The 24079-nt window shown below is 36.6% G+C and overlaps 1 protein-coding gene across 1 annotated transcript in view; it reads left to right on the forward strand.

Moving 5' to 3' along the window:
- LOC150107342 (uncharacterized) overlaps positions 1 to 24079 on the forward strand; it is a 243496-nt gene that overhangs the window by 32287 nt on the left and 187130 nt on the right. The window contains exon 3 of the mRNA XM_090391207.1: positions 11730 to 11817. Within this exon, the coding sequence (XP_090247333.1) occupies positions 11730 to 11817 (88 nt within the window). The remainder of the gene's footprint in view (positions 1 to 11729; positions 11818 to 24079) is intronic.

Here is a 24079-nt window from a genome sequence, read left to right on the forward strand (position 1 = left end):
ATTCTGTAGGATATGTATTAATTTCTTGTGATCTATTGAATCAAATGCTTTGGTGTAATCAATAAAACAAAGATATATGCTTTTCTGGTTGTCAAGGTTTCTTTCACATAATGTTTTCAAATTGAAGATTCCTTCTCTTGTACCTTTTGTCTTTTTGAAAATCTGATTGAGTGTCTTCTATTTTTACTGACAAAGTGCCTTTTATTCTTTCTAGGATTATTCTCAGTAGTAATTTTGTAACATGGCTTGTTAAACTTATTAGTCTATATTTTGTACATTCAAAAGTTCTTGGAATTTTGGAAATAGTGACAAAGATGGATTTCCTTAGATCATCAGGGATGTATCCTGTATCATAAATGTTATTAAAAATAACCTGTAGGTCATTAAGTGTGTTTTCATTTACTTTCTTTAACAATTCAATAAGGATCTGATCAGGGCCTGATGTTTTACCTGTTTTCATTTGACTTAGAGCATATTCTATTTCTTCATATGTAATTGGTTCACCATCCATATTTTGTATATCTGGTGTGATCAGAGTCAAACAGTTCTTTTCCATATTCTTTCCATCTTTTTATGATATCTTGTGTCTCTAGTAGCATTTTTCCATTTTGATCTTTTATATAAGGATTATAGTTGAAATTTTTCTTTTTATTTGTCAGGGCTTGGAGATTGATTTATGCATTTCTTTACTATTGTGTTTCTTGTCCAGTTCCTCTATTTCTTTACATTTTTCATTTAGCCACTTGTCTTTAGTCATCCAGGGTTTTTTCTTATTGTATTTAATTTTTGGGATAACCTCATTAGCTGTCTTATATATTGCACTTCTAAAATTTGACCACCTGTTTTCAATTTCCTCTGTGTTACAAAGTATATTGTCTTCTCTTTTATATCCTACATGATCTAATTTCTTCCTAATTTCTGAGTTAAAACCATATTGTTGTCAGGTATATTCAGAGCTGTGAAGTCAAGTCTTTCAGTATGATTGTTTTTAGAATTGTTTTTTAGCTTAATTTTTAAAGTGGACACAACAGGGTTATGGTCTGAACCTATATCAGCACCTGGGTATGTTTTTATGTTGGTGATATTATATTTGTATCTATTATTTATCATTATTAAATCTATTTGGTTTCTTCATGAATGCGATGCAATGTTTACATGTTGAAAAGTGTCCTCTTCATGAAGCATTAGTACATTGTATATTGTGTTTATTTTATAGAGTTATCTGGGTTTGTCCAAGTATACAGTCTGTGCTTTGGATGTTGAAAGAAAGTATTCATTATGCACAAGTTGTTTTGAATGCAGAATTGTATCAATCTCTCACCTCTTTCATTTCTGTCGCCTAGTCCAAATTTTCCAACAACTGGATTTTCTTCCCCTTCTCCAACCTTTGCATTGAAGTCACCCATCACTATGAGTATTTCATTTGATTTTACATATTCTATAGATTTTTGTAAATTATTATAAAAATCTTCTATTTCTTCATCATTGTGAGTCATTGTAGGGGCATAAACCTGGATAATTATGATGTTAAAAGGCTTTGTGGCTAATTTAATAAGTATTATTCTTTCGTTTATGGGCCACAGCCCCATTACAGATTTAAAGATGTCTTTCTTAATCATGAAATCCACTCCATATTCATGCTTCTCTCCACCAGAATATACAAATGTAAAGCCATCTTTTTCTAGTTTTCCCATGTTAGGCTATCTTGTTTCACTGATTCCCATCACATCAACTTTAAGTCTTTTTATTTCCTGTATAAGGTTGTCAAAATTCCCTAGTTTATATAATGTTCTCACGTTCCAAGTTCCAATTTTCAAGATTCTGTTTCTTGTTTTTAAACGAGGAATATCAGATGCCAACCTTCCTTTCGGATTTAAGTTGACATCGTCATGGAGTGCACTTGCAGTGCTCATTTTAATCACAGTTTCGGTGTCTTCTTCCCTGTAACTATTTACAGCTTGGGACGTTGCAGAGGTTCCAGCTTCCAAAGCATTGCTTGTAAAATATTTCCGTTTCTCCATGGTCGACTATAGGATAGAGGACAGTAACGTGGTGAGGCCCCGATCTCTTCCACGTCTGCAGTAGCCAGCTAACTTGGCTCACTCTGTCAGCCATATCAGCGTTCATATATTAACGGCAATGTGAAACAACCTGCTAGTTGTTTCACATTGCCGTTGATATATGAATTCTTCTGCCAATGATGAAACAGCAGATGTCATTGCAGTCCTAACATCTCCCACGCTGGCCACATAACATCTTGGGAGATGCACTTTATAGCTTTCTGCCAGCTCTTTGCTTAGTATCAACTTTGCCATGGCTCATTACGACACCATGTTTCCCGGGGGGGGGGTCCACCACGTGGAGGGATGATACTAAGACTTCCAGGGTATGGCCCTCCGGACTTCACCGAAATATTGGCACTGCAGCTATATCAGTTCCATCGGGGTTTTTGACCATGTTGTAGGTTGCCAACTCACCATGGAAATCCATCCCAGGCTTAACTGTGCTCAACATGCTACAAGCATGATTGATGGCTAGTCAGCCAAGATCCTGGTAGGAGAACACAGCTAATTCCGCCCCTGCCCATACTTACAGCCTATTTAAATCGTCCTGTAAGCTTTTCATCACTTTGATTAACTATTACTCTACCTAATTTTGCATCATCAGCAAACAACTGAATATTTCCTTTCAGGTTATTTCCTATATCATTTATGTACAAATTAAACAGCAATGGACCCAGCACTGAACCTTGTGGCACACCACTAGTCACCAGTTTTCGCCTCAATTCTGCCCCTTCATATACCACTTATTAATATCTGTCCAGCAGCCATCCACTTAACCAGTGTCATGTCCATCCCCATTTGTTCTAATTTATGTAACAGAGTTCCATGAGATATTCTGTCAAATGCCTTTGCAAAATCATTGTGTAGCTATTTCCTTTGTCCAACTCAGCTGTTACTCTATTATAAAAATTTAATAAATTACTAAGGCATGACTGACTCACAAAGCCATGTTGATCCTCATGCAGTATCATATTTTTATCTACCCATTTTTTAATTTCTCTTTTTTACCAAATTTTCTAGTACTTTTACCACCATGCCTGAGATACTGATTAGTCTATAATTTGCTACTGCAGTCTTAGAACCTCCCTTATGCAAGGAATTATTTTGCCCTCTTTCCACTCCCTTGGAACTGGTCAAGTTTCAAGGGAGTGGAAAGACTTAAATTAAAGAGCCTAGTCAAAGGTATTGTTAGTTCCCTTGCACATTCTTGCAAAACCCTAGCTGATATCCCATCTAATCCTACAGCTGTATTTACATTGAGATTCTGCAATATCCTAAGAATTCTAATTCACCCACCTCTGTTCCCACATTAATGTCTGTCACATAGGTGAAAGCAGTAACCTCACTAGGATGTATACCCTTGTAAAGTGGTCACTCAGTAATTCAACTGTTTTATACACTTCTGTCTCCTTGTGATCATCACTCATTAAGGTTAATCTTCCATAGTCATAGAAGTATTATTTTTCCTTCTTTCCACTGCTTAGCAACCTTCCCCACTGCAAGACTTTCATTAAATAACCAGGACAAGGGCATCGTTAACTCTTTTGCACATTCTTTAAAAATATGTGGTGATATGTCATCCATTCCCACAGACTGACTCATGTGTAAGGAATTATTTGCTAAACATGGGTCAAACGAGTGAGATATCAGAAGCTAAGAAGTTTCATATGGTGTCTCTACACAAAGAAGGTCAAACTCAACAGTTTATAGCTAAGGAATTGAGATGTTTTTAAGCAAGCATGAGTAGAGTATTGAGACAGTACTCTAATAACTGGAGTTTTCAAAATTATCACTGCAACAGTGGTCAAAAGATAATAACTACATCAAGAGATGAGAGGAGATTGAAGAATATCATGAAGAAAAACTGCTTCCAAAATGTGAGGTATTTTCACAGGAGATGGAAATAACTATGTGTGAACGTGTCTACATCTACGATGTTGAGACGATTTTACAAATTAGGTTTTAAATCACGTGTGCCTAGGCAAAACCTCTTATGACTTCCAAGCAAAAGGCATCTAGAATGCAATGGTGTAAGCAAATGCTGTTGTGGGGTCAAGATGACTGGAGAAGGGTACTTTATAGCAATGAAGATATGTTTTGTGCGTCCTGTGGTCATCAAGGAGATGCATATTTGGTGTCTTAAGCATTTCACCGAATGCATGAAACATTCTGTGAAATTTGTAACCTCTGTCATGGTATGGGCAGCTTGTATGACCATAGAGGATCCAGGTATGCTGTGTATTGTGTGTGTGAAAGGGTCAATTCCAAAGTGTACCAAGAAATTCTTGAGCACTTTGTTACCAGCATTGGAAGATTTATGTGATGGCGATTTCCTTTTTCAGCAAGCTTCAGTTTCTTGTCACACTTCCAAGACCACTACTAGATGGCTCAAAGAAAGGCAAACCAATGTAATTCCTTCGCCAGCAAACTCACCAGATTTAAACCCCATTGAGAATTTGTGGGCGAATTATGAAGAACGTCTTCAAGAAGTTGCCCTAAGAGGCAAAAATGAACTTGTTTTTAGTCTGCAGACCCTATGGGCATGTTTTGATTAAAAAAAGGCTGTGTACTGCTAGTAAATAATATGTCCAACCATTTATGAATGGCCATAAAAAATAAGGGGGATGCAACGAAGTACTAATTAACATGTTGTTTCCCTTTGACTGTAATTTTTGTGCATTTATTTTCATATTATTTTAATATTTTGAGCCAAGTTATTCTAATTTTTTGAATGGTTTGGAATAACCGTTTTCTTATAATTTATATTACAGTTTTATGTGTTTACATGGTTATATACGTGTGGACAGACTTATGTGTTCGTCGAACATGTTGTTTATTATTTTAACGGTATAATAGAACTCAGAAACTAAGTAAATAATTAATTTATTAACTTGATGCTGATATTTCGCTGGTATTATAACCAGCATCTTCAGAGCACAAAAACACTGTTTGTCACAATACGCGAGACTAAAACAACATGGTGTACTTAAAATTGTAGCAGCAACACAAAGACTAGAGTCCTGAGTTTGGCGCCCTCTATCTGAGAGAGATTAACAAAAAAAAAAAAAAAAAAAAAAAAAAAAAAAAAAAATGCTATCATATATTACTAGAGTCCTAGAAAAGTGCTAGTTTTTTCTTAATATGACTGTCTCCCAGATCTTCGGCAAGTTAATACAGCCATATTTGTTGAGATTTGGAGTGTGTTTTAGGGCTTCTGTCGCCTCTAAGAACAATTTCTCTGATTTATATGGGTTTCTGTGTAGTACTTTTGTGTTTTTCCAGTTGATCCTGTGTGCAGGGGTATCCAGAGCATGGTCTGCTAGGCCCGACTTCCCATAATGATATTTCCGGACGTATCGTTTATGTTCGCTGATGCGGATATTCACAGTTCTTCCTGTTTGACCGTAGTAGGCTTGATTGCATGAGCAGGGTACTTGGTAGACTCCTGGATGTGATAAAGGAGGAATGCTGTCCTTGGGTGAGCGGATGAGGGTGGCTAATTTGCTATATGGTCTGAATGTAGTGCGTAGTTTATGTTTATTGAGAATTCTTGAGATCTTTTCGGATGTGCCTTTAATGTAGGGGATGGTGACTGTTTTGTTGTAGTTCTCTGTGGTGGATGGTGGGAGGGGTTTCTTGGGAGTGTTTAGTATTTTGTTTATTTTTTGTGGATTGTAGCCGTTGGCCAAGAAGGTGTGGCGTAAGTGAGTGAGTTCAGCAGTAAGAGCCTTGTCATTTGAACAGATTGCTCTCGCTCTATGGGTTAGCGTTTTTAATATGCCATATTGTTGAGAAGGATGATGGTGTGATTGTTTGTGTAAGTATCTGCCTGTATGTGTGGGTTTTCTGAAAACTGAAAATGATAAGGAACCATCTGGGAGACGTGTGATGAGTGTATCCAGGAAGGGCAGACAGTTGTTAGCTTCCAGTTCCATAGTAAAGTGGATTTTTGGATGTTGGCTATTTAAATGTGCTAAGAATGTTTTCAATGTCTCAGGGCCATGTGGCCAAATAGCAAGCACATCATCAACATAGCGTAGCCAAAGTGTTGGTTTGAGAGTGGCTGTATTGATTGCTTGTTTTTCCAGGTGTTCTATGTAAAAGTTGGCTAGGGGGGGAGAAAGGGGGGAAGCCCATGGCTGTCCCATCAATTTGTTTGTATATTTTCCCTTTCCATGTGAAATATCCTGCATGTATTGTGAATTTGAATAGTTCAAATATATCAGGGGGAAGTGTGACTTCAGTAGATCGAGGGTTTCTATTAGTGGTACATTTGTGAATAGTGAAGTGATGTCAAAGCTTACTATTAAGTCTGAGCTTTTCAGGGTGAGGTGTTGTAAGATGCTTTTTAGGTGTGCTGAATTTTTGATAAAGGAGGGAGAATTGTTAGTGAGAGTTGCTAGTAGCTTTGCTAAATGTCTAGCCAGTTTGTATGTGGGACTATTTATACTGTCCACAATTGGGCGTAGGGGTGTGCCTGGTTTGTGAATTTTTGGTGATCCATAGATCCTCGGTGTTTTAACATGGAAGGGTTTGAGTTTGTTAACTGTGTCTTTGGGCCAGGAAGTGACTTTTTTTAATAATTTTCGGGCCTTATTCTTTTGTGTGTTGGTGGGATTGCGATCTATAATTTTGTATGTTGACTGATCTTGTAATAGTGTGTGCATTTTGTTTTCATATTCAGTTGTGTCCATCACCACGGTTGCATTTCCTTTGTCTGCTTTTGTTATGGTAATCTGGCTGTTGTTGTGTAGCTCTTTTATAGCAATGAATTCCTTATGTGGGATATTATTTTTTGGAGGCTTGGACTTGATTAGGATGTTGGCCACATCTATACGTATGTTGTTAGCTATTGTTGGAGGCAGGTCGTAAATTCCTCGTTCGATGGACGCCATTATTTCGGCTTTTGGAACTTGCTTGGGAGTTATGGCAAAGTTGTGCCCTCGACTTAAAGCAGTCGTGGCTTCTTTGCTTAAGGTGAGTGACGATAGATTCACAACGACGAGGTCTTGTTGTAATTGCGGTCGTTGTATGGTGTTCCGTTGTTGTAGATTTTCGAACTTCTTTTGGTGCCGGTTTTTGACTCTGTCGAATTCTTTTTTTGCCGTTGCGTCGGTGATGTTCTCTAAGATCTGCCAAAGTTCCGTATTTAGAATATTATGCAGTGATTCTCGTAATGCGCTGATGGTTGTATTTGCTTGTGCTAATTCCCGGCGAGTGGTGTTAATTTGTTCGCGTAATAGCGCTACACTTTCTCGTTTATAGATGCGTTGGGCTTTGGCCGAGTGGAACTTGTTTTTGATTTTAAAACAGTTCGGTATTAATTTGTTGTCTCGGCACCTCTTTAAGAAGGCTAACCTATTTAGTTGCCGCGCCAATTTCAACTTCCACTTACCATATCGTCGTGTCTTGCGTACGATATCGTCTCCGTGAAGAATCCTTAAACGTGTGGACAGACTTATGTGTTCGTCGAACATGTTGTTTATTATTTTAACGGTATAATAGAACACAGAAACTAAGTAAATAATTAATTTATTAACTTGATGCTGATATTTCGCTGGTATTATAACCAGCATCTTCAGAGCACAAAAACACTGTTTGTCACAATACGCGAGACTAAAACAACATGGTGTACTTAAAATTGTAGCAGCAACACAAAGACTAGAGTCCTGATTTTGGCGCCCTCTATCTGAGAGAGATGTGGCCAACATCCTAATCAAGTCCAAGCCTCCAAAAAATAATATCCCACATAAGGAATTCATTGCTATAAAAGAGCTACACAACAACAGCCAGATTACCATAACAAAAGCAGACAAAGGAAATGCAACCGTGGTGATGGACACAACTGAATATGAAAACAAAATGCACACACTATTACAAGATCAGTCAACATACAAAATTATAGATCGCAATCCCACCAACACACAAAAGAATAAGGCCCGAAAATTATTAAAAAAAGTCACTTCCTGGCCCAAAGACACAGTTAACAAACTCAAACCCTTCCATGTTAAAACACCGAGGATCTATGGATCACCAAAAATTCACAAACCAGGCACACCCCTACGCCCAATTGTGGACAGTATAAATAGTCCCACATACAAACTGGCTAGACATTTAGCAAAGCTACTAGCCACTCTCACTAACAATTCTCCCTCCTTTATCAAAAATTCAGCACACCTAAAAAGCATCTTACAACACCTCACCCTGAAAAGCTCAGACTTAATAGTAAGCTTTGACATCACTTCACTATTCACAAATGTACCACTAATAGAAACCCTCGATCTACTGAAGTCGCACTTCCCCACTGATATATTTGAACTATTCAAATTCACAATACATGCAGGATATTTCACATGGAAAGGGAAAATATACAAACAAATTGATGGGACAGCCATGGGCTTCCCCCCTTTCTCCCCCCCTAGCCAACTTTTACATAGAACACCTGGAAAAACAAGCAATCAATACAGCCACTCTCAAACCAACACTTTGGCTACGCTATGTTGATGATGTGCTTGCTATTTGGCCACATGGCCCTGAGACATTGAAAACATTCTTAGCACATTTAAATAGCCAACATCCAAAAATCCACTTTACTATGGAACTGGAAGCCAACAACTGTCTGCCCTTCCTGGATACACTCATCACACGTCTCCCAGATGGTTCCTTATCATTTTCAGTTTTCAGAAAACCCACACATACAGGCAGATACTTACACAAACAATCACACCATCATCCTTCTCAACAATATGGCATATTAAAAATGCTAACCCATAGAGCGAGAGCAATCTGTTCAAATGACAAGGCTCTTACTGCTGAACTCACTCACTTACGCCACACCTTCTTGGCCAACGGCTACAATCCACAAAAAATAAACAAAATACTAAACACTCCCAAGAAACCCCTCCCACCATCCACCACAGAGAACTACAACAAAACAGTCACCATCCCCTACATTAAAGGCACATCCGAAAAGATCTCAAGAATTCTCAATAAACATAAACTACGCACTACATTCAGACCATATAGCAAATTAGCCACCCTCATCCGCTCACCCAAGGACAGCATTCCTCCTTTATCACATCCAGGAGTCTACCAAGTACCCTGCTCATGCAATCAAGCCTACTACGGTCAAACAGGAAGAACTGTGAATATCCGCATCAGCGAACATAAACGATACGTCCGGAAATATCATTATGGGAAGTCGGGCCTAGCAGACCATGCTCTGGATACCCCTGCACACAGGATCAACTGGAAAAACACAAAAGTACTACACAGAAACCCATATAAATCAGAGAAATTGTTCTTAGAGGCGACAGAAGCCCTAAAACACACTCCAAATCTCAACAAATATGGCTGTATTAACTTGCCGAAGATCTGGGAGACAGTCATATTAAGAAAAAACTAGCACTTTTCTAGGACTCTAGTAATATATGATAGCATTTTTTTTTTTTTTTTTTTTTGTTAATCTCTCTCAGATAGAGGGCGCCAAAATCAGGACTCTAGTCTTTGTATTGCTGCTACAATTTTAAGTACACCATGTTGTTTTAGTCTCACGTATTGTGACAAACAGTGTTTTTGTGCTCTGAAGATACTGGTTATAATACCAGCGAAATATCAGCATCAAGTTAATAAATTAATTATTTACTTAGTTTCTGTGTTCTATTATACCGTTAAAATAATAAACAACATGGTTATATAATCTACAGAGTATGTAGATTTAGATGATGCTAATTCATATTTAGTAATAATTATTTTTTATGCAATAAATTAGAATTGCAAATCATTCAACACATTTTCTTTGATTATTCTAATTTCTTGATTTGGAGGTGTACTTCTCCATAACAATTTCTGTTCTAATACTGCTTGCTTGATTTCACTGTTCATCCATCTCTTCCCCCTTCTCCCACTATTTATTTGCTTAACTCTTGGTATGCAGTTATGCATTGCTTGTGTTAGATACTGCCTCATTATTTCCCATGCATTGTCAACACCTTTTCGACACAATTCATCAACCTAGTGTATTGACGAATTGTTGACTACAGTGCTTTTCATAATCGCCCACCTTATAGTTCCACGTTTAGACCTCCTTGATAACATCTTTTTCCTGTTTGACTACCTTCCAAACCAATATCTCATGATCACTCTCATCTATGGTGACAGTGTTAATATCTCATTCACAACCTCATCCTGTGAGGATATCACCAAATGTAACACCAATAAATCTTGTGTTGCTTCCATCACATGCTGCTTTAGATAATTATCTCACAGAAACTCAAGAAATTCACTCATTCTCATACACTATCTCTTCTTTCCATTCCACATTTCTATAATTAAAATCTCCCATTAGGATCATCTTCCATTATATCCATCCTAATTTTCATCATAATCCTAGTCAAAAGATTGGGACCATTAAAACCCTGTTACATTGTGCTCATAATATTTGTTCTACTGAAGAAATTTTACAACAAGTTATATCATATTTGCTTTAGGAAAAATGGGTTTAATGAATCTTTTATTAACAAAGCCTTTAACAGCTTTAGACAGCCAGTCTCTAGATCTCCCGAAGATATCACTTGAATAATTCTACTCCCTTATATTAAAGAGATTTCTGAAATTATAGCTAAGTTCTAAAACATTTTAATATTGTTGTGTGATCCTTTTGTCCTGTCAGGAAGATTTCTATCTTCCTTTCTTCACTTAAAGACAAGGCTTCTTTTTCCACTCAACCTTCCAGGCATCGGCTGGATCCTATGCTCTTGTGGTTTGTCTTACCAAGGGACAGTCTGGCAGATCTGCCAGATTGTTGTGAAGAACATAAATCTTACATCCAGTATGCCATGAATCAGAATAGTCTGGCCTAACAGAATATGCCATCTTGACTAAACAGTTTTTTGTGAAGAAAAATAAGCGTTTACACAGAAGTAGATTCCTTATAGAGCACTTATATAAAGAGAGTTCAGGCCTTCCTATACTGACTGAACTGAAATAGGTCTGATGGCCTTCGGTTATTCCCTTTATGGGAAATATTATATCATTTTTATGCAAATTCCTGATTGTTAGCATATTGTTTTTAAAATAATTGGGAATTTTACTGACCGTCTGTTTTCCTATTAATGCTATAATGGCACTTTTTGAAAATGATTATTTTATTTCCATTATTTATATACTGAGGATGCCTATGATTGTTTTAAGCCTTATGTTTAAAGTGTTGTGAGCATTTTAGCAGTTAGATTTAAACTAGGAGAGGGGATAGAAAATGCTCCATTCACTTCTATAGGTCACTTTCTTCAGCTGAGTTTTGACTAGTTATTCGTTCATTAATTTACCTACTTAAAAACAAAACAAAAAAAAAACAGGTGAATCAATTAAGTTGGTTGTAATTCAGAATCTGCTACTTAACTGCCATTGTTTTAATTGTGCAGCAACAATTATACAGATAACAGTAATGCTGGCCCAGTAGCTAATTATTAATTGTAGTTAGATCTCTTTCTTGGTGTTTGGCTTACTTTTTTATATAAAAAGATGCTTTTTTTTTTTTTAAAAAAAAGGAGATTTCATAATCTTAAAACTTATTTTCTGAGTGAATTCAATTTTCCTTTTTTTTTAATTTTTTTTTTTTTTTACCATTAATCATTTCCTTTTTTTTTTTTTTTTTCTCTCCCCCAGCTCTCCCTTAGTATGCAAGAAACACAAGCTGGAAATGTCTGTAATTCACATTTTATTGATACAACCACTAGTTATACTGTTTGCCCAGGTAAGAGGAGTGTTTGTTTCATTTTCCAAATTTAAAACAAAAAAAAAAGCATATAAAGTTTAATTTGCATTTCTCATAATTATTATAAATATAGGTGACACCCTTCAGGACTCATTGTGGGAGAGCACCTATACTACATAGCCCACAATGTATGCTACCTACTTAATCCAGCCATCTATACATCATTAATAAACCATTTGTCATCTACTACCCACTAATACTAGTTTTGTCTGTTAATTGCATATTTTCTCTTTTCTTTTTTGCCTGTATATGGGATGAAAAGCCCGAGTTTCCAGGAAGAAAATAAAAAAAAATAAAAAACCCAATTTCATACGAGATTGGCTAACTCACATTCAGTTGAACACATTTAGAATTCCTCTCATCATGATGAGAATTTAACTTAGATCTTTTCCAGTTGAAGTTTGCATGTGTTGTTGTTCTTCCAATTATTCTACAAAATTACATGATTTTTTTGCAGCTGATATCCCGCTAATTTATGTACAGAAAGTACATAAATTATGAAATTTATGTACTTGAAGTACATAAAAAGAATAATTTATCCAATTTTATTTGCATTTATTTCAAGTAAATAGTCTTTAAGTTTCATGTTGACAGCTATAATTGTGAATGCTTTCATTGCATTAAAAACGATGGGTTCTCTGATTTTATTTGCAATTATTTCATTTGAATAATAGTCTGTAATTTTGTATTTGAATACAAAGTGTTAAAACATTTTCTCTTGTGAAATGCTTGATTGGATGGACTTTTGACTCAACAAATTTTCATTAATCATCATCAAATTTCTGACATTTACCTTCAGGGATTGTACAGGATATTATGAGGGTGATCTGAAAAGTTCTCGGCCTCTACCATAGATGGCAATGCTATTGGCAAGATTTTTTTTTTCTAAGTTGGTACATCTCTCATAAGCATCCATGTGAAATTGCAAGTCATTCTAACAAGTAATTTGTTTTATACAGCTGTCTGAAGCAAAAGTGTTGTCTGCATCCCTTGAAATGGATAAAATTGAGTATCGTGCAGTTATAACATAATTGTCTGTGCGGTTAGCCTAGTGGCTATGCGCTTCGCAACCATATGCCTGGGGAAGGAGTGTCCTGGGTTCGATTCCCGTTGCTGACGTGAGGAGCTTAAGGATCTTCCTCAGCCATAGCCAAGTTAGCCAGTCTTGGGAGTGAACAGCAGAGTTATTTCCCCCATTTTATCTGGGGTTTTTCATCCCACAAGCAGGCAAATCAGCCCCTTGAACACACGGATCTACAGTTATAAATACTTAACCCTCCAAGAGGAGGCTCAACTCGCCCCAATAGGGACTGGGGAGAAAAGGGAGGAAAACTCCATATGAATAAATAAAAATAAAATAATTTGTAAAAGAAGGTTTAAACGCCAAAAGAAATTCATTTGAAGTTCATAAAAGTTTATGTGCACTCTTCTCCTTCATTTTTGACAATTAAGAAATGGTGCAAGTTTATTTTTCACTTGGTTAGAATTTAATAAATTTAGTTTAATCCTTTATTTACTGGGGTAAGGTGGTACAACACCACCTTACCCCAGTCCTGAAGATACTTTCAGGCGCAAACTTTGTTTGCTCACACTTGGATAAAGGATTAAACTAAATTTATTAAATTAAGAAATGGGTTGCCGAGTTTAAACGTGGTTGTACCAGCCTTGAAGATGATTCACGTGAAGGATGTCCAAAAAGTGTAACAACACCAGAAATCATTGATCAAGTGCATGATATGGTATTGGATAACCGGCGAGTCAAAGTGTGTGAAATTGCTGAGACTATAGGCATTTCAAAAGAACATGTAGGATATATTTTGCATGAAGAATTGCAAATGAAAAAGCTTTGTGCAAGATGGGTGCCACGCTTGCTCACAGCAGATCAAAAATGCACTCGCATGAAAATCTCTGAACAGTGATTGGAGCAATTTTAACAAGAATAAAACTATTTTGTGTGTTGATTTATTACTATGGATGAGGCTTGGATTCACCATTACACACCAGAATCTAAACAGCAGTCAAAACAATGGACAGAAGCTGGTTGTTCATTGCCAAAGAAGACAGAGTCAGTTCCATCAGCAAGAAAGGTCATGGCATCAGTGTTTTGGGATGCTAAAGGCATTTTGTTTATTAATTATCTTGAAAAGGTTAAAACAATAACCAGCTACATGTGTTGAGGATTAAGTGCTGTGAAGAATTCATGTTAGAGGTTTAATGGAATATTAACAGCATTGAGAAAGGATTAAAACTAATTTTTAATCCTTTCTCAATGCTGTTAATTCCAATATTTCGTCTCAGTCTTTGAATTCTATTCTCTACTCTATTCTTTGCATCTGCACTCAGGAATCAACCTAATTTAAACAAATACGGTTGCATTAAACTTCTCAAAATTTGGGAAACTTTAATTATCAGAGACCCTCTTTACATCCCAGGCCACCTGCAAATGCCCATAGAGGGCGCACCACCTAGATAGGACTTTAGTTTCACTCTGTATTGTATTTGTGTGTGTGTTGATACAAAAAGTTTTTGTAATCTTCGAAGAGATATCTCTGTGATGGAGACGAAATATTGGAAGTATTAAAATTAGTTTTAATCCTTTCTCAGTGCTGTTAATATTCCATTAAACCTCTAAGATGAATAACCAGCTAATATGATTTAGATTTTTTAACCTGACTAGATGAAAAAATTTGTGAGAAAAGACCCGGTTTGCAAAAGAAAAAAAATCATCTTTCATCAGGACAATGCACCTGCCCACAAAGGTGTTTTGGCAATGGGAAAATTAAAGGATCTGCACTATGAATTGTTGGAACATCCATCCCATTTCTCCAGATTTGGCTCCCTCTGACTTCTTTCTCTTCCCAAAACTAAAACTCTTCCTCCCTGGTCAGCATTTTTCTTCAAATCAAGAGGTGATTGCAGCTGTAGAGGGGTATTTTGTCTTACTGAGAACTACTACAGGGATGGGATAATGCCGCTGGAGCATCGCTGGAAAAAATGTATTAGTCTTAAGGGAGATTATTTTGAAAAATAAAAATAATTTTGAAATTATAAATTCGTTTTTTCATTGTTAGGCTGAGAACTTTTCAGACCATCCTCGTATGATAGTACTACATGAAAAGTTACATCATTGCTAAACTTCTTATTGACAGTTTTCCTGCAAATTAATCCTTTATCTATCAAGACTCCAATATTATCAGATCTTATATTTCAAAGAACAATTATTTTGCTAATCTTTCCTCTCCCATTCTGTTTAAGTTATCATGCCACCCAAGATTAGCTCTGTTAACACATTCCTGAATGCTAACAATCTTAATTTTTTTTCCCCTTAATATCCTCAGTTTTTAATATGATGCTGTCATTGATGGCATCTGTACACTTCCCTAATCTTTCTGAGAACAGTCATATCTGTGGGCTTCAGTCTTTGAACAAGTGTTTTATTTCTAACCCAACTCAGATCCATGCAAAAACTCTTCTGTCTTGTTCCTAATACTCCTAGTATTAGGAACAAGAAGGAAGAGTTTTTGGCCATGGTTGGCACTTCCAGACCACAGGTTATTGATATTAGTGAGACATGGCTGACTGTAGATGATATAGCCAGTGGGATTGAATGTGATGGGTATAGTGTGTTCAGGAATGACAGAGAGAATAAAATGGGGGGGGGGTATTGTTGATGATAGCTGATGATCTACAGCCAAGGAGAATAGAAGATGAATTGCAGGATAGAGAAAAGAGCACATTTGAGGCCATTTGGTGTGAGATTGTGGCTAGCAGAACTAAATATACAATTGGGTGCTGCTATAGACCAGGTGATGGAAAAGATGGTGGTGACAGTATGCACAAGCAAATAGAAGAAACGAGTGGAAGGAGGGTGATTATTATGGGAGATTTCAACTATGGTCGCATTGATTGGAGTGAGGAGAGGACACACGGGAGGAAGGAATTGGATTTTATGCGGTTATTAAGGGATAACTATCTGCGACAACATGTAATGGAAAATACTAGGGGGTCAGAGAGTGCTTGATCTAGTAATTACATCTGAGGATTTGGCTGTAACAAATATGACCATATTGCCACCAATTGGTGAGAGTGATCATAGGGTCTTGACTTGGGAGGTGGCTGAAGGTGTAGAATTTTCAATTAAGACAGGGTACATGTGGAATTATCAGGCTGGAAAGTATGACAAGCTTAGGAGTTTGATTGGTTCAGTGCCATGGCATGTACAACTGCAAGGACTAGAAGTTGATAGTGCATGGGAGGTAGTTAAGAAGTGTTTGCATGAAGCAATGGCTGACTGTATACCTAGAGTCCGAATAATAAATCAAGTAGGGGTTAAATGGATGAATAACACCATTAAGCTTGAGCTGCAAAAAAAGAAACAACTATGGAGGGAATTTAAAGAAAAAGGTGACCGGCAGGCACATGAATGGTATAAAGCGCAGGCCAGAAGGGTGACAAGTGTGGTAAGAAAAGCAAAAAAGGATTATGAAAGAACATTGGCCATGCAGGCTAAAGAGAATCCTAAACAGTTTTTTAGATATGTAGCAAGTAAAAGGAAAAATGTACATGGCAGAATGATTTTAAAGAATGCCGATGGTAGGGAGGTAACTGAATCAGTTGAGATAGTTGAGTTACTAAGTGAGCACTTTGCAAGAATATATCATCCAGGTGGTGACATTGCAGAAACGAATAAACCAGTAGATTATACGGGAATTGTGGTGAATGAAGTGGAGGTGAGTAGTCTGTTGCATAACCTCAATATCAATACATCTGGAAAAAGTATGAAATGTCTGTTTTTTTAATATTTTACATACTTACCCTAGGTATTGTATAGAATGACAAATACTTTTTCGGATATGTTTTCATTTTGAAGTTTTAAATTTTGCCTCCATTGGAGGTTAGATTAGGTTTTGAAGTTTTAAAATTTGCTGCCATGGGAAGGTTAGGTTAGGGTAGGTGCTGGCGGTTGTTATGAGTGTTGCAGATGATGGGTTTTACAACTTGGAACTACTGAAGGAATTTTAAACCAACTTTATGCTAGATTACAATTCATTTTATGTCTCAAGGACTTACTGAGAGTTGGAGACGTTCCTTACCACGAAATAGCTCTCTGGTCATCCGCTTCTGCTCAGTCCACGAGTAGCGGCCAAGGGTTCGTGAGGTGTACTTGAAGACCAAGTGCGAAAATGAAGTGCTTTTGTATGAAAAAGGCAGTTAAGTGCAATTCAAAATGCCATTCCAAAACGTCTCCAATTCTCATTAAGTCCTTGAGACATAAAGTGAATTGTGATCTGGCATAAAGTTAGTTTAAAATTCCTTCAGCAGTTCCAAGTCGGTAAAACCTATCGTCTGTCACATTCACAACAACCGCCTGCACCTAACCTACCCTAACCTAACCTAACCTAACCTTTCCATGGTGGCAAAATTTAAAACTTCAATAACCTGGAACCTAATCAGTTCCAAGTCGGTAAAAACCATCGTCTGTCACACTCATAACAACTTCCAGCACCTACCCTAACCTACCCTACCCTGACCTAACCTCCCATGGCAGCAAAATTTAAAACTTCAAAATGAAAATATATCCGAAATAGCATTTGTCATATCTATACAATACCTAGGGAAAGTATGTAAAATATTAAAAAAGCAGGCATTTCATACTTTGCCAAAAAATGCCTAGGCATTGTATTGAATGCCTGCTTTTCACACTTTGCTGGTAACATATATATTGTTTTTTGTTATATTAAATCTGTTTATTTTGTATTTTGGTCTTGAGTCAGTGATTATTTGGATTCTGAAAGAAATAGTAAAAAAGGAGGTCATTGCACCAATCGGAGTGAACTCTTGTGCATATATAGGTACACTCGGAATTTAAAAAATAATTGTTGAACAGCGATCATCTCTGTAGACTGGATTAATATTATGATAATATCCTCTATATAAACATATCTCTTTCTATTAACAGACAGATCTTCTGATCTTATAACTAGATCCAACACTCTCATACCCCAAGCCTCCTCCATCACATTCAGCTTTAAGTAATTATCTCATTAGGTGTATAAATTCCATTTCCTTCCTACCATGTGATCTTTCATCCTTCCATTCTATGTCTCCAAAGTTGAAGTCCCTCCATAGTAATTATTTGACTTGCACTCATTATGTTAATCTACTGATGCACGTCTTCCACATCATCCATGACATTCCCTGGCCTATAGCAGAAATCAATTTTTTATTTTGTCCTGTTGGTCTCAGTCTCACACCATATTGACTCAAAAGAACTACCATCTACCTGACTCCTACTCTTGTTGGCTGCATTTTCATTTCCTAATATCGGCAATACCCCCCCCCCCCATCCTTTCTACTCTATCTTTCCTGAATATACTAAATCCATCATATTCTGTCCCTGTAACTTCTTCATCTGCTGTTAGCCAAGTCTCACTAATGCCTGTTGCAAGGTTTCACTAAGGGCAAAAACTCCTCTCTCTTGTTCTTGATTACTTCTGTCATTAGTATATAGAAACTGCAGCATCCCTTTAGTCCTCCAACTATCTTTAGTTCCTGAATTGACTACTCGATTCTATTTTTGCTTGAGAGGCTATATTATCTTGCACTTGTTGGTCATTAGTTCTCAGGAAGTGTATAAATTCCATTTCATTCCTGCCACGTAACACAGTGAAAGTTAAAGACCTCACTTGACTAACATGCTTGCATGGGTCTTCTAGTCAACAATGTTTCAGGTTCATAGCGTTTGTAACAATGCCCATGATGGTGCATTGACTTCAAAATCAGTATGTTGTGTTTATCATTAATGAAGCTCGAGTATATAAAATATGAAAATATTGAGGAAACAATTATATTATGTACAATTAAGTTATCTCTATCTCTCTCTAAGGAAATATGATAATCATATTCTTTGTAGAATCACAGTTAGTAAATAATATCTACTATTCTACATATCTAACCTTTATATTCTTAATAAATACAGAGGATAACTATATGATCATTCTACAATTACATAATATCAGCTTAAAGAAAATTCTCTTGTTCTCTGATGTGCTCATTAAAATAAATTCCTCTCTGAAGGATAACGTCCGACCATAAAAGATGAATGCAGAGTTAATGGAAGGTGAGCTGTCATTGACCGAAGGGGATGAAAGTGTGAGTAATAATAATAATAATCGTATGATGGTACAATGGCTGTGATTCCCCTTTACAGGGAGGTACGGCACCATCTCAGTCCCCCCAAATTTTATCCGGGAACCGGCATAGCTGACGAATCAGGCTGGGTCAGTATTCCTGACTGTAATCCGTGTGTGTTCACGGGGTCGGTTTGCCTGCTTGCGGGATGAAAAACACCAGATAAACTGGCGGGAAAAACCCTGGTGTCCATGCCCAAGACCGGCTAACTTGGCTATGGCTGAGGAAGATCCTTAAGCTTCTCGCGTCATCGACGGGAATCGAGCCTAGGACACTCCTTCCCCAGGCATGTGGTTGCGAAGCGCATAGCCACTAGACTAACCGCGCGGACGAAAGTGTGAGTGTTTAAAGGAGAGTGAGCATGTTGATGAATAAGAGATTGAATACAAATGAGCAATGAGTGTGAGCACTTTTTTTTTTTTTTTAAGTGAGAAAGTGATCAAATGATCTTATTATAAATTACATGATCAGTAAAATAGAATGTAGAGACATGTGGATTGAAAAGAGAATGTGAAAATGTGAGTGTAACAACATACAGAGAGAGAGAGAGAATGATAATATTCTTATGTGGAGAATGTAAATGTAAAATGGAATGAAGGGGAGATAGAATGAATGTAATATGATGATTGTAAATGATATGGAAAAGTTGGAAGTTGGTGAGAAAGTGGTATGGCAGAGGGTGCATGGGAAGTGATAGTGAAGTTATTATAGAACGTAAAAATGAATGAGATTACTGCAGTGAGAATGAATTAAGGCAGGCGAACAGTGAGATAAGGCAATTATAGGAGAATTTTTCTATTTATTTTATTTACTAAAATAAAGAGCCAAAAGACTTCACTTTGGCGATGCAAAATTTATAAAAAATTAAGTGGATATTAAATCCAGCGTTATTTCAAAGCCAAATACAGAAACTATAAAAGTTTTCTTTGAAATTTGACCAGAGAGCTTACTGGAATACATTCGCCGGTGTTTACAAATTGCCCTAGCTGGACTTAATAGGTGACATGACTGCTATCAAGCGTCCGTATATTCGCCTCCTATTGGTCCATTTTGATAAAGTTTCACTGGCCTGACAGCTATTTCAAACTTATTGGCTCATCCTCAGAGACCAGGCAGAAATCTTAAGAGAGCATAAACTCTCTTGCAATACTAAGGAACTTGAAACGTCGGAGAGGTGTATTTTCCATAAGCAAACTTTATTTATTTTATTTATTTATTCCTATGGAAAAAGGAATACAAAGCAGCTACAGGGCGATGTCCAGTCCAGAAACTAATCCAGGGCCTCATCCATCACCTCATGGATGTCCTGGAGGCCACCACCGCCATGAAATTGGCACCTTGGGCAGTCATTCACAAACAGTCACAGTAAGGGTGGTCTGACAGGCTCCATTTATGTAGTAAGTAGCCACATCTACCCTGGTTAGTTGTGATCCTGTTGATAGATGACACCAAATCTTCCTAGGAAGAGCAAAACAAGGCTGTGGAGCACAGGGATCTGCAACCAGGAAGCCATATTTGTTGAAAGATTGTTGGACCGATGTTCTCTCCACATGTCAGGTATTGATGGTAAGGTAGCTGAGGAGAGTTCGTCCATGGACCAAAATTTCTATTGAAAGAAGAAGGTGAAAGAATAGTTGAAGGTAAGTGATAGCAACAAAAAAGGTGGAGGTAGGTCATTGGGGGGGGGGAGAAAGAAAGAGAGTGTGTTTTTGTAGAATCCTCTTCTTCAACCCGTCCATCCCTTAGGATAGGTAGAGTCCCGTGATTAGGGGTCACGGCAAATTAATGCAGGCTGGCACTCTACTCATCTGCTACGTCCATTGAGGGAAAGTATTAATGTAGATCTGTGTTCACAGGGTGGATGTGTCTGTTTCGAGCAATGAAAAACCTCACAGCTGAGTTTCTGAGAGTGGGGGAAATCCTCCATTCTATAGTAGACCAGATAACTATTTGATTGAAAATATCTGATATAGATTCCTCATTGGTGATGGGATTTGAATCCTGGGTCTTTTCAACCAATGGGCTCATCTATACGAACTGAGTTATGAGTTCCATGCGTAGAATAGAGTATAATAAGTTATACTTGCCTAGAAATTATATTCTTGTTTAATCCTTCACCCAGCTTGTGATGCATCTGCAAGAATGGGCTACTTGTATATAGAGGCTGTAGACCCCACATCAATTGCCTTAATTATTCCATAATGCAAAACACCTTTATCGAGATCTTTGCACGTCATTGAGGTCTCATGCTAAGGCAATTGATGAAGTCAACACCCTCTGTATGCGAGTAGTGTATGCGTGAAGATATTTCACATATGAACTTTGTTTACTTAAGCTTAGATAAAGGATTAAAGAAGAATATTTCTTGTTAAGTACAATTTACTTTGTAACCAAGTAAAAAAGCTTTTTAGAGTAGAGTATAATGTGTGGACATTCCATTGTGAAAGATATTAATTAGAGGTTTTGAAGGTGTGCTTGTGAAGAGGAACAATAAGGAAGAATGATCTATGGAGAAGAAAGAAGAGTACAAGAATTGACTGTTGGTTGGGACAAATAATTTCAAGGAGGTGTTAATGAAGTATAGGATTTTAGTATTACTGTAAATAGTGATTCAAAGAATTGAGAATTACATTTGTGCATAAGATAGCCAGGAAGAGAGGCCTTGAGTTTGTGGGTAGGATAAATTTAAGGGTAGAAGAGAACTTTTTCTAGAGGTGGGCTACATCTGAGTGAGAGTGACAGTGTGAAACTGAGTTGATTTTTGTTGAGAAGAGTAAATTCTCAACAAAATTAGATGCATTAGATGGCAGAGCTGCAAGTGTAAGCTATCAGGATAGGTGTGAGGTGAATGATGGTGGTATGAGATAAGGCTATTGGGATAGCCTTAGTGGGAGTAACTAAATTAAATTTCTTGTGGGATAATAGGATGAGGAATTGTGGGGAGGAAAGGGGACAGGGATAAGTTCCTATGTTTATCAGTGTCAGCTGTGCATGACATTCTCAGGGCCAAGCCATGCGGTTGTGCAGATTGTGCACCCCACAAAGGCGCTTGAAGATATGGGTACCATTTCAACACCGGAAATAATAAAAAAATTATATATATAAATTTTCTTATTCTTGAATTATATTGTACTATATAAAAATTACAATTACAAATTATAGTTAATGCAATAAAAATGAAATTTTAAATCAGTCAAATTATTATGAATTCTTAATAATCTAACATTTTTAACTTAATACATCACCAGTTTTTTATAATTTGTTGGAAGTGAAACATTATCAATATTACCACAGATTTTATTTCACAGAGTAAGCATCGACTCAGCAAAAATTGTATAAATATTCTCGATTGTTTATTATATTTTTAGTGGAAATTGTTAGTTTAAGATGGACCGTGAATTCATTCTTACACTGTGATTTTCCCAGTACCGTCGACAGGGTGTAGCATAGAGGCAGCCTGCCTCATGGTGCTGCTTAATAAGGGTGCTCATTCAGCTGTATTACGGTAACATGATATTTTACAAAAATACAGCATTCAGTTTAGCAAATAAAAAAGGTGCCAGTTCCCATTGACAATTAAATATGTGCTTATTATATTTTATTAATAAAAAATTACAGTCATACATACTAAAACTAAACATTTTAGAACCCACTTATTAGATACTTAAGGAAACAACCCATTAAGTATCATACGATGTGAATGTCATAAACTTTTATAGTCTATATATATATATTAAATTATATTATGCATGAATTCTCTTACTCAAATTGCAAATCACTATCACCCCCGACTTTCACATTTTACTCCCTGCAGTAAACAATACGCCCTCCACAACAGCAACTATACTGCAGAAACATGAAAAACAATTAGTTTTATCATGTCACTGAATAAGGTTCACAGAAATTTGCAGACTGTATAATATATTTCTCAATAAATAGTGCAATTAGAGACAACTGGGAATATATAAACACTAACTAATAATCAAATCTCCTCTCCAACAGAAACTGCTCTATAGACTGGAGCAAACCACATGTTGCAAGTGCAACATATGGTTTTGCTTGACACTACCCCATCGTGAACGTATTAAAACTAAGAAATATATAGTGAATGCATTTCAGATATGGAAATCGGTTTAAGAGAATTAGCATTTTGATTCAATTGACGGCTTGTTTTGTTTGGGTTGCGCGATCTTTTGTTAATACCGCACCAATCGTATGCATTTCTTAACAGTTGCTTTTCTCTACTGGCCTACAATCATGCACATCTTTCACTTCTCATTAGTAATTTGTCAAGGATTGTTCATTACTTATCTCAAGTCTTAAATTACTGGTAATTTTTACTTGATATAATGGGAAAGAAGATGACTCTATTTGGGTAGATAACTTTGCTTGCACACGAGGAAACCGCTCTCGAGGACATAAGACATGGTGGAAAATAGAAGCTTCTTGGTAAGTCATACCCATTTTCTGTTTTTTTTTTTCTGAAAACTTTAGTTTCCGAAAATCCCCGCATATATCTCGCACCACGATTTTTTAGCTTGTGTGAGTTATAGCCGAGTAAATACGGTGATTTTTTTAGCTTTCAAATTCTCAAGTATGGATCATTGGTTAAAGACTGGATTTATAAGATGCGCAAAAGAGAGCAATATAGCAGATATAGAAATAGGCAATTTCACTTGTCTCATTGATTAGTTATAATTATTTATTTATATTAAGTAAAAATGTATAGTATCTTTATAAATTTTTTTTCTATTAAAAATAAATCTTTTTTTTTTGTTTAAATGTACATCTAAATTCAAATAAAACAGACATTTACAATGAAATATATTTTTGGAATGACTTCTAATGGGACTATATTGATCAAGTGCATATAATAAACAACTATGTTCTACCAACTAATTTCACCAACTAAGGCTGTTGGCATCTTCAGGGTACATAACTGATGTAAGGCACTGAAAAGTAAAAAACTGTTACAAACTATAATCAATCGATTCCAATTATATTAGACAAAGAACAGAGCACGTACAATACATGCATAGAGCGTGCATGA

Source organism: Typopeltis vanoorti, chromosome 4 (genome assembly GCF_054136105.1).
Source record: "Typopeltis vanoorti isolate ZY-2024b chromosome 4, IOZ_Tvanoo_1.0, whole genome shotgun sequence".
In the NCBI taxonomy this organism is placed as follows: Eukaryota; Metazoa; Arthropoda; class Arachnida; order Uropygi; family Thelyphonidae; genus Typopeltis; species Typopeltis vanoorti.